Here is a 12,028-nt window from a genome sequence, read left to right as displayed (position 1 = left end):
ACTATCCAAGCACTACTATAAGAAAGATTACATGGCTGTACTCATATAAGTAGACTTCAAAAACACAAAAATTACCATGGGGAAAAAAGTTCATTTCACAATGAAGGAAAAAAAGGCTAAATTTATCAAAAAGATACATCAATCCTAAATGTATATAGACTCCACAAGAAAACTTGAAAACACATGAAGCAAAAACTGCCAGCACTACAATCAGAAACAGGGAAATCCATAATTACATTTGGAGACATCAAGACACCTCTTTCAGTAACTGAAAAAAGTAACAGAAAAGCAGCAAAAACATAGTTTAGAAAAATTCATGTCATTGGGGCTGGGGATTTAGCTCAGTGGCATAAGCGCCTGCCTTGCAAGCAGGCAGTCGTGAGTTCGATCCCTGGTACCGATAAAAAGGAAAAAGACAAAAAAAAAAAAAAAATTCATGTCATTAATTCTCAGCCTTCTGGCTAAGACAAGTGCTGAAAAACCCATGTCAGGTCATATGATAGTAAATAAAGTTTTAGAAGTAAAGATGTCCTAGAGAAATACTATCAATATGCCATTTCACAGAAGAGAAATTATATGTTTTAATGGATATTGCATAATGAGTGAGGAGGGGACTGGGGATTTAGCTCAGCGGCATAAGCGCCTCCCTTGTAAGCGGGCAGTCGTGAGTTCAATCCCCGGTACCGAAAAAAGGAAAAAGACAAAAATAAATAAATAAATACATAAATAAATAATGAGTGAGGAACAAAGTTAGGAATTATATAACCCCAGATTGAGAGATTTTTCTTCCCCAGCTCCTAATTCATATATTACTTTCCTTAATAATAACTTTTTATTTTTATATCACTCGGACTCAATCAACCACCTTCAGTCATTAGTTTAAAATAGAGATGAAAATTCCTTATTGAGTTTTCTCAATTTTTACCCTGTATTATTCTTCAAACTGACAGCAACAGGCTGAAAAACAAAGCTCTAATTGCTGATAGTCCCTACATATCTCTCATACTGCTCTTTGGCTACTGTATATATGTATGGCTTCTCTTCTTTGTTCTTCTATATAATATAGAAATTATATATTATACTTGCTCAGTATTTTTCTACTCTTATATTTTAGCACTGGTGGCCATGGCAAAGAAACAAAAAGAAAAAAATTTTGCTTCTGCTATATATTAACTATATTTAAATTTACAAGGTGAATAAAATTTGGTACTATCTAAATTTTGTATTTCTAAACTGAATATCCACTAAAAAAGCTTTCAGGGCTGGGGATTTAGCTAAGCACCTGCCTGACAAGAGTGAGGTCATGAGTTCAATCCCTGGTACCAAAAAAAAAAAAAAAAAAAAAAAAAAAGCTTTCAAAACATAAGCTTTAAAATAAAATCCTGGGGCTAGGGGTTTAGCTCAGTGGCATAAGCACCTGCCTTGCAAGCAGGCAGTCGTGAGTTCAATCCCCGGTACTGATAAAAAGGAAAAACACCAAAAAAAATAAATAAATAAAAAATAAAATAAAATAAAATCCTGTTTCTTCTTACCGCAACAACAATAACAACAACAACAAAATAGGACCTCAACACTGCACAGTGGCATGTACCCATAAGTACAGTTACACAGAACACTAAGAGGATTGTTTGAGCCCAGCAATTCAACACCAACCCAGCCAACATAGTGAGATTTCAACTCAAAAAAAAGGAGAGGAGTACACAGGTTGATAGTGCAACCCTGGAATCCCTGCACTCTGGGAGGCTGAGGCAGAAGGAGCACAAGCTTAAACTCAGCCTGTGTAATTTAGCAAGACTTTTTCAAAATACAAAATTGAGGAAGGGCCAGGATGTAGCTCAGTGAGAAGTCTCTAGAGTCAATTCCCAGTACCACACACACACAAAGGCTCCTGTACATTGTGCACATACCCCCCACCAAATGTCTTCAATATACCATTTTAAAATTATATTTACCTTCATTAAAACTATCCGGAACATTGGCCACCAAGAGACACAAGAACCAGGCACCATTTCTAACATGTAGCAAGGCTTCAGCTACATCAACTATAGGAAGTAAGGAAGGGAGCTCTACAAGAGAAATCAATGTCATTATTACAGATTGCTATTTCATTGTCCTACATATTAAACATCTTTGGATTTCAAAGATGTCACCAAAATGCAAGTAAAGTTCTTTCTTTTCATAGTCTAGAGCTGTTCCATGAGTGGTGTGGCACGTGACTATAATCCTAGCACTCGGGAGGCCAACACAGGAAGATCGCAAGTTTAAAGCCAGCATGGGCTTCATACACAGTGAGGTCAAGACCAACAGAGACTTCATAGTGAGAACCCCTGCTTCAAACGAAAGAACTGATCTAGTCAGTGAAACACCCAATAGCCACACATGGACATTTAAATTTAAATGAAATTAAAATTGTTCAGTTCCCCAATCACAGTAGCTACATTTCAAGTAATCCTCAGAACATATGATTAGTGGCTACTAAATCGACAGGACAACACAGAACACTGCAGAAAGTTTTATTGAACAATGTTAGTCTGAGATTTCACAAAAATCTTTGCATTTTTGTCTTTTTACTTTTATTTCTGTCAGATACACCTATTACAAGGGACCTAAAAAATATAAAACAGTATAAAATTTTTTTTTAAATTAGTTCCAATGCCATTATATAACGTCAATATTTGTTTTGTTTTGTTTTAGACACGGTATTGCTATTTTGTTCAGGTTGGCCTCGAACTTACTATGTAGCCAGGCTGGCCTCCAACTCTGGCCTTGAACACACTACATAGCCCTGGCTGGCCACAAATTTGCAGTGATCCTCCTACCTCAGACTCTCGAGGGATAGGATTACAGAAGTGCACCATCATGCCTGACTTTTTTTTCTTAAAAACAGAATCACGCCACAGTACCCAAATTAGCCTTCAACTTGAGATACTCCTGCCTCAGCCTCCCAAGTAGCTAGACTACAGGACTGGGCCACCAAAGCTGGATGTTTTTTTGTTTCACATACTGTGAACATTTTTCAAAATCATCAACAAGCATTAGAATCATAAAATCAAATATACTATTATGCAAATAATATACTTTGCTTAACTCACTGTTCTACCATTAGTCATTTTTTAGCTTAAACTTTTAGGCATAATTTTATCAGATGATCCTTAACCACATTCCAGACTAAGAAGTTACACACTATCATTTAACAGCAAAGTGCGTGAACTGCATCTTACCACTCAGCACAGTACCTGCTTGTAAAATACAAAGTACATCTGCAGCTTCCTCCAAGTACACTGGACTCTCAAAGAGCTCAGAAGACTTGAAAAAAAATTCTCCATTGGATTCAGATACCTTAAAATGGGAAGAAAAAAAAGAAAACAAACTATTGTAATAAATTTTTTCTTTTTCTTTTCTTTTTTTTGGAGACAGGGTTTCACTATGCAGTTCAGACTGGCCTTGAACTCACTTTGTAGCCTAGGCTGGCTTCAAAATCACAGAGATCCTTCTGCTTTAGCCTCCCAATCTCTGGGATTACAAATGCATACCCCCACACCCAGCTCAGGTAATAAATTAAATCCCTTACTATTTTTGTATATTTGTTGAGCTCACACAGACCATGTTTCTTTTTTCTTTTTTTTCCCCCAGTGCTGGGGATCAAGCCCAAGGGCTCTATCACTGAGGTCTACCACTATGCACTATCCCTCGCCCTAGTGAGACAGAGTCTCACTAAGTGGCTGAGTTTGACCTTGAACTTGTAAATTGTCCTGCCTCAGGCTACAGAACATGTGACATTCCAGGAGGGAACCACCATGCCTAGCTCATGACTCTTAGAATCTCATCTATATACTGTAGCCGAATGTATAGTATTAAATCACTTTCAATCAATTTAACCACAATTACTATTCAGATCTGGCAGCATTAGTCTGAAGAACTGGTTTCCACCTAAATATTTTAAATATCTGAAATTAAAAAATAGGCAAACCAAAGAAATGATCGAAGAATGCTACCTATATAAGCAGTTGTTTTCAAAAACCAAAAACTCTAAACGTAAAGTAGTATAATAAATATAAATTCACATTCAATTCTGAATGAACTATGAGGAAAAACCAGGAACTGAAAATTAGATTGACAAAAGTACCAAGTTTTTGGAAATTTTCCTTCAGTGGGTTTTGTTTTGTTTTGTCTTGTTTTATTATTGTCTTTTTGAGACAGGGCCTCATTATGCAGTTCAGGCTGGCGTTGAGCTCATTTTGTAGCCAAAGCTGGTTTCAAATTTGCAATCTCACTAAGTGGCTGAGGTTGGCCTTGAACTTATAAATCCTCCTGCCTCAGGCTACAGAACATTCTTCCTGGAAAGTCAGCCTATGATGGGCTCCGTCAGTAATTTTATCACCATATTCCCCATATTAAGAATGCTGAATTGAAAAATTAGAAGAGAAATTTCACTTATTTTAGCAGAACTACCAGGTGATGTACTAAGGAAAACATGTACGAAAAATTCTGGCTAAAATTAACGAGGAAAAGAACAGAAGAAAATAGTATAGTGGAAAAGAAAAAAAGAAAATTGTGGCAGTAAAGATTTTACAAAGATTTGTCACAAGCCAGGCATGGTGGTGGTGCACACCTGTAATTCCAGCACTTGGGAGGCTGAAGTAGGAGAATCACTGTGAGTTTGAGGCCAGCCTGGCCTATGAAGTGAGTTCAACACCAACCTTGAGGCCCACAGTGAAACCCTGTCTCAAAAAGACCAAAAAAATAAATAAATAAAATTTCTGCATCATATATTAAGATGCTTAGCTAAAACTAGCTGAAATTTCCTACCACACCTTCTTTAAAATAAGTTTTTTCCCATGATTACAAAACCAAAGTTTATTTACCACAAGTTAACTGATCCCAAATAACTTTTATCTTTAAAACTCTGAGCCTATTTTCACATAAATCATCTTAATATGAAGATCCAATTTAGTTCTTTGTATGATAAATCCTTGACATTATAAATTTTTTAAGTTCAGTTTCAATTAACTATAATTACTCAAAGGTCCATGACTTGAAAGAGTCTATAATTTTGCTGAGAAAAAAATGGCTTTCATTAGGAGCAATTAAGTCACGAGGTGAAAAAAGCCAAGCAGCGGCCCTACATCCACTTCAGCTTTGCTACTCCTTACTCACAGTCACATAAAAGGAGTTTCACGTTCAACCAGTGTCTAAATGAATCCACACATTTTTCACTTATGCTACACTTCATCTTTTAACAGATGTATTCAAACTAATCAATTGATACAAGTCTTTTTTGTTGTTGTTTTTATCGGTACCAGGGATCAAACTCACGACTGCCTGCTTGCAAGGCAGGCGCTTATGCCGCTGAACTAAATCCCCAGCCCCAATTGATACAAGTCTTGACATAAATTCCTTTCTAAACTCAAGAAGCCAAGCCAGATGTGGTGGCGCGCTCCTGTAACCCCAGCACTTGGGAGGCTGAGGCAGGAGGATTGTTGCAAGTTCAAAATGAACCTGGGCTAGAAAGTGAGCCCACGAACAGCCTGAACCACATAGCAAGACCCTGTCTCAAAAAGAAAAAAGAGGCCATTGTATGAATCCCATATGGAGGGAAAATCCCTATAATAAAGAATGCAGAAGCATACATAAGAGAAAACAGTAATTAGAGAAAGCAATCCTGCTTTTTTGTTTTCTTTGTTTTTGCCATTATTGGTTTTTGTTTTTTGTTATTGTGATGGTGGTGATGGTTCGGGTTTTACTGTTTTGGGGTTTTTTTTAATCTTGGTTTTTTTTTGTTGTTGTTGTTTTTTTTCAGCACTAAGGAGCAAACCTAGGAGCATTCTGTCCCTGAGTTATAACCCAACACTGTTTACTTCTTATTCTGAGATGAGATCTCACTGAATTGCCCAGATTGGCCTCCAATTTGTAATCCTGTTTCAGCCTCTGAAGTAGCTGGGGTTACAGACTAATGTATACTTTTAATATCCTTTTAACCTTTGAAAGGAAAACATGTATCAAACAGAAATGCCCATAGAGATGCAACCTGCCTGACTTCTTGCATCTATTTCTTTCTACCTTTCTAGGCATAGACAGCAAACCACAAATACTTTGTCTTGCAAATAAGGAAACAAAGAAATGGACAGAGTAGGAACATAGGGAGGGAAGGAGATAAGAATTAAGATGTGTTAGGGACATGCACCAGCTTCTCATGATGAAAGTAATCACTATGTACTGCAAACACATATTTATAAAAATAAAACACTGAAAGAAAAAAATCATGAATACTTTTGAGTTATGGCCAAAATATAAAAGAGCACCTTGTTCATAATCGCCAATAGTTCACTAAGCACAAGACGTAATCGACGAGGGGAATCACTGTGTTCAAATTCTAAGGTCAGTCCATGCTGAAGCTGGGATACCAGGATGCTTTCACCACTGCCTCCTCCAAGTTTATGCCTGATGTAGTGCAAACATGAAAAACATCAGTCATGAGAACACTGACGTGAAATAATTACATAAAAATTACATGACCAAATAGTCTACAAAAAAATTACGCATTTTAAATGTCTGCTATTACTTTGTGAAATGCTATTTAGTTTGCCTATTTTTGCCTATTTCCAGAATTCAGAAGCTAGGTGAAGACTCCATCAGGTCTGGTAGTTAACACCCACTCCACTAAACAAAAGCACCTTCTGGACTCATAATGGGTAAGAAAGCATATAATACATCAAGTAAGTCCAGTAAATCCCTTTAATCCAGGGAAGTTATCCTAACCACTTTCCACTGACAGTAACTGACCTAGTAAGTTCTCCCTAAATATGCGGCCAAACTTTTCTACAGATATTTTATAATGCAGAATTCAAAAGACCCTAGAATTTTAACAATAAAAAGATGTTAGTAAAATGACCTCAAAGTTTACAATCTCACTCTTTGGAGAAACTCTGAAAGCCTGAAAAACATCTGATTCTCAACTCTTTCAGAAATCTAAGTAAATCCCAACCTATATATTATATAACAAACATTACCTGAGCTGCTGCTCTTTGCTGGCATCTTGTTCTAGAGCATGAAAGTCCACAGACAACAATGCAACAATAGAGTTGACAGCTTCCACTCCAGAAAGAAGGCGAAGTATAAGTTTTTTATCCTGAGCCCAGCTCTGGCTCTGATCAGCTGGAGCACAAAGTGCCATCCGCACCAAACAAGGCAGAAGAAGTCTCAACTCTGGATCACTTAAAGATGCCAGACGAACAACATCCACTTTCTGCATTGCTTCAAAAGCAAAAGGGCTAACAAACTGAAGACTTGTACACTCCGTCATTATCACTGTTGATCCTGGTGATTAAAAACACCAAAAAAGTATGGTTATAATTTCTATCTGTAGGAACAACATTCTTTTTCAAATCTAAAAAATATGGTAGATCTTTTGTAGACCGTGATGTTGGCAGTGTTTCTGGCACAATTAAGGACTAAGTCTCTCTGTCTTTCTACTGCCACCTGGACAATGAGAAAAACAGTGTTTATTAATGTATTGTTGAGCCTTTGGAATCTTCTGGTCTAATACTCTTACTTTCCAAAGCACGTGTATGAAATCCAGAAAATTCAGTAACAGACTCAAAGTAATAGTATTAGAATCCGAGGCTGAACCTTCATGAAATAACTGCCAGGGCAAAAGCCAGGTGTGGTGCAGCCTGTAATCCCAACACTCAGGATGACTGACTCAGATTGGAGGCCAGTCTGCCCTGAACTACACAGTGAGCCCCTATCTAGAAAAAACAATAATAAATAACAAAATTTTTAAATCCCAATCCAAGACTTTCTTGTACCAAGTATAGAGCTCCTTGATACATAAATGCAGATACATGAATGGCCACAGTCACGCTTCCTTAGTTTCATAAGCCTCCCCAACAAACTTTTGGACTTCTTTCCCACCCTCCATGAGTAGATGAAAACACTGGTAAATCACCTACCTGGCCAAAAGTAATGTCAGATTCCAGAGGATTGTTTTATATCCTCTGTCACTAGGTTTTTAAAAAATAGATGAGTAGGTACAATTAACTTTGCAAGAGACAAACACGAGTCCGCCTTGCACATTTCTACCCTCTTTTAAGAGAAATCAAAGGCACAAACAAAACAAAACAGGATAGCACGGGAATGGGAAGCTCAAAGCAGGTAGCCAATGCCATCCTCTCTTAAGACCGACTGATTAGCAAAACCGTGGGACAGTCATGGACAGAAACGATGCTCTGCCTTCAAGCAGAAGTGGTAGTTTAACAGACTAATAGAGAAAGAGGCGCCGAGACCTGTGTGCTCCTATGTTTCTACCCTATTCGTAAGGACACCCCACAAAATCCCTCCGGCAGCGAAAAGCCTGGCTGGCTGCCGACAAAGCGGGGAACGCGCTGAGGCCTGAGAAGCGGGTGCTTCATACCTTATGGTCTACCCTGCAGCCTCCCGGGGCCCCTCTGGGATTCCGCGTCTTAAAGACAGGACGCGGCAGAAATCGAGAACGCGGTCCGAAGTTGGGCCTAGGCGATCATCCGGATCCCCAAACCCTGGCTGCGCCCCAAGTAGGTTCGGGCACCAAGAACTCAGACGCTGGGACCAACCCGGCCGTCGATAAAATGGGGGCAGGATGGGTAGGCAGCTCACAAACGCAGAACCAAATCTGAAGAGACGGAAAAAAGCGAAGGAGACTTTTTCAACCTGCCCAGCAGCTTCATTCATCCCCAGAGTGGGGCTCCCGTCGGCCACCGTACTGGACTGAGAGCAAGAGTGGCTGTAAGAGGAAACACGGAGACGTCGGCGACCATGAAGTGGTGCGCATGCGCGGACCCGCCTCTTCCTCCACTCTATTCGCCTTGCCTAAGATGCAAGGTACTGATTGCAGTACTTTTCCCAGAATTAACTCCTCTTAGATTAGTCACTGTGAACCTCAGAGTTTCAGTTTACATTTCAAGATTAGCATGGCATTAAATAATATTGACCATGTTTTAAAAAAAAAGTTGTCTCAGTGTTCTTTGATCAGAACTCATGAGTGGACCTCCTGTACCGCTCTAATTATCTCTGCCTGTACCCTCAAGCACCAAAGTTCTAGAATCCCAGGATTTGTAGAATATAAAAAGTAATCTAATCCTAAACGTTCTTACAACACGCGAGCCCAACGCCCACCAGCCATTATTAAATATCTTTCAGGGTTCTTTACCTATGGGTCCGTATATCCTCAGTAGAGCTACGGATGGGATTTCAGGAACTGTCTGGAAATCTCAAAATTGTGAGTTGTTTAGCACTTCTGCAAAGAAAGATCCAGCCTTTTCAACAACTTCTCAAAAGGAATTTAATCACTTCAAAGTCATATTTTCTATAATACTAGGTGTTTCTGGTTTGATGGCACCATCTATTTACAAAGTATTGTAGCTGGGGATTCAGTTCAGTGGCATGCATAAGTGCCTGCCTAGTAACCATGAGGTCGTGAGTTCGAACCCTGGTACAAAAAAGAAAAAAAAAAGTATTGTGGTAGGAGTTGGAAACAGAAGTATTTTACAGAGATAAAGTACTTTATAATTCTTAAACTCTTGATAGGGATAATCTCTAATCAGATCTGGCTTTCAATACACTAGACAAAAGAAGGAAAGAATATGTGTTGCTGTTTTTCTAAAAGAATTTTGCACTGGATCCACAGTAATGCATTTCACATTGTGACCCAGAAGACACCTATGCAAATATCCACATAAATATATAATTTATATGAAATGAAACATTTTATGAAATATTACATGGTATGTAGCCTATTTCCTCTTAAAATTGGCTGATCATTATATTTAAAAGTGATTTCTCACTTTTAAATCTCCCATCAGTGGGTTACAAACTACAATTTGCTTTTATTTATTAATTTTTATTTGAACCTCAGGCTTCACAGATGCTAAGCGAGTGTTCAACAACTAAGCTACACCCCAAACCCCAATTAAGTCATTTTTAAGCTAATATTTATTATTACCTTATTTGTTGAACAGTTGCTAAGCACTGGTATAAGTGCCTTATATCTACTATTTAGTCCTCTGAGATAGGTAATAATTGTCTCCATTTTAGAACTGTGGAAATTAGGACCAAGAAAGAATAAACCACTTCATATTGCTGGGTGAGTGTTTCTCAGGAAGCATATGAAGGAAATTCAAACACTGATTTGGAAAACGAATGAGGGAAATCAAAGACATTATATGAATTAAGAGATTTTAAGGTCTTTTTCAAATTTGTTTCTGATCACTAACAGAGAAACAACATGCACATCCAGTATCGCCATCTTGATCTGTAGAGAACAGCAAATCTCATCTGGCTTAAAGGAGATTAGAATGTCCCAGAGATGACTTACTTTTTTCCAGATTTCCCTCTCCTTTTCTTTCAGTCTTTTTAAAACTGAAACCATTTCTCACTATGTAACCAGGCTGTGCTGGAATTCAAAATCTTCCTTCCCAAGTGCCAGGGTTACAGACATGTACCACCATACCTGGCTCACTTTCATACTTATTTTAGTGAACACTGCTGGGAGTTGTGCCAGTTTCTCCTCCTCTTATCAACTTGGTAAAAAGTCTCACAAGTAATTGAAACATCATATTTGCCGATACAATAATTTTGATAGTCCTTATACAGACCTCAGATGATTTACATGAAAAAAAATTTTAACTATGAACTTTAAATTTGTTTCTCTCAGGTCAACTACTTAACTATACTAAAATCAATATTTTTCTTGGTGCTGAGGATTAAAGCCAGACCCTTACACACACTAGATAAGTGCTCTATCACTGAGCTACGTTACCAACCTTTCTTAAATTTTTTTTTTCTTTTTTAAGATGGGGTCTCCCTATGCAGTTCAGGCTGGTCTCGAACTCACAACGATCCTCCCACCTAAGCCTCCCGAGTGAGTGCTGGGATTGCAGGCATGAGCCACCACGCCTGGCTTCTTTCTTAAATTTTTATCTTGAGATAAATCTCACCAAATTTCCCAGGCTGCCCTCTAACTTGAAATGCTCCTGCCTTAACCTCCCTAGTACCTGAGATTACACGCATATACCAACCATGCCCCATTCTAAAATCAGGTGAGAAGATTTTTCAATTCAGATATTTAACCAGATAGATTAAATATATTCAAAAATAGTAAATAACTCCACATATTACCACTAAATTTAATTTTATGTAAATCCCCATGTAATTGTGGTATTTGTGTCTCATTATAATTGTGGTATTTGAAGAAATAATCCCTTTTTAAGACTAGCCCATTACCATTTCTGGTCACAAGAAGATATATTCTATCAATTTTATTTACTTTTGCACATTTCACTCTGAAATTTTAATATTGAATAGTTAACAGTATGCTAAGTTTTTTGTGTGTGTATCTTTTTCCTTTTTATCGGTATCGGGGATCGAACTCCCGACTGCCTGCTTGCAAGGCAGGCGCTTATGCTGCTGAGCTAAATCCCCAGCTCCCAATGCTAAGTTTTATTTGGCAACATTATTTCTTAGTGATATATGAAATAATACACAGTTACACTGTGTTAAATTTGATGTAATGTTGTATAATCCCTATTTTTTAACCCAAAAGAGAATATTATTTTTCCTGGACAATGTTAAACATTTTTTTTTGATTTGTGTTCTTTGGTCTGCTCCTTTTTATTTCTTTGACTGCAGGAATGAAACAGAAGCAAAAAAAAAACACTTTAAAATATCTACTGTTACAGATGATTACATGCTTTTTTGCATAAATGTGTTTCAAGTAATGAGTGTGCTAAGTTTTTAAAGGAGGACTCATGTTCTTTGGAAATAGAACCAATTTTAAAAGTTCATGGATATGAGGAGATATGTTATCAACATGGAACTCAAAACATCCTCAGTGTACCTATTTTACCTTATTAAATTTTTATTCAAGGGGATGGGGATTTTGCTCAGCAGCAAGTGTCTGCCTGACAAGTGCAAGGTCGTAAGTTCGATCCCCAGGACAAAAAAAAAGGTGTTCCCTAAATTTTTATTCAGAGATGCTGTAGTACATGATTAT

At 37.8% G+C, this 12,028-nt stretch overlaps 1 protein-coding gene across 2 annotated transcripts in view; it reads right to left on the bottom strand.

The window, feature by feature from the left end:
* Ints2 (integrator complex subunit 2) overlaps nt 1-8,735 on the bottom strand; it is a 52,108-nt gene extending 43,373 nt beyond the window's left edge. The window contains exons 1-5 of one of the 2 annotated variants that reach the window (XM_063250880.1): nt 8,414-8,735; nt 7,011-7,317; nt 6,303-6,441; nt 3,222-3,339; nt 1,953-2,066 (exon numbers count right to left, since the gene is read on the bottom strand). In XM_063250880.1, coding sequence (XP_063106950.1) covers nt 1,953-2,066; nt 3,222-3,339; nt 6,303-6,441; nt 7,011-7,303 — 664 coding nt within the window. In that variant the 5' untranslated portion in view covers nt 7,304-7,317; nt 8,414-8,735. The remainder of the gene's footprint in view (nt 1-1,952; nt 2,067-3,221; nt 3,340-6,302; nt 6,442-7,010; nt 7,318-8,413) is intronic. The other variant, XM_003469452.5, reaches the window with a different exon arrangement.
* Between the last annotated feature and the right edge of the window lie 3,293 nt (nt 8,736-12,028).

Source organism: Cavia porcellus, unplaced genomic scaffold (genome assembly GCF_034190915.1).
Source record: "Cavia porcellus strain 051 isolate PalLab524CR breed Dunkin Hartley unplaced genomic scaffold, mCavPor4.1 scaffold_6, whole genome shotgun sequence".
Classification (NCBI taxonomy): Eukaryota; Metazoa; Chordata; class Mammalia; order Rodentia; family Caviidae; genus Cavia; species Cavia porcellus.
This window is presented reverse-complemented; position numbering and strand designations above follow the sequence as displayed.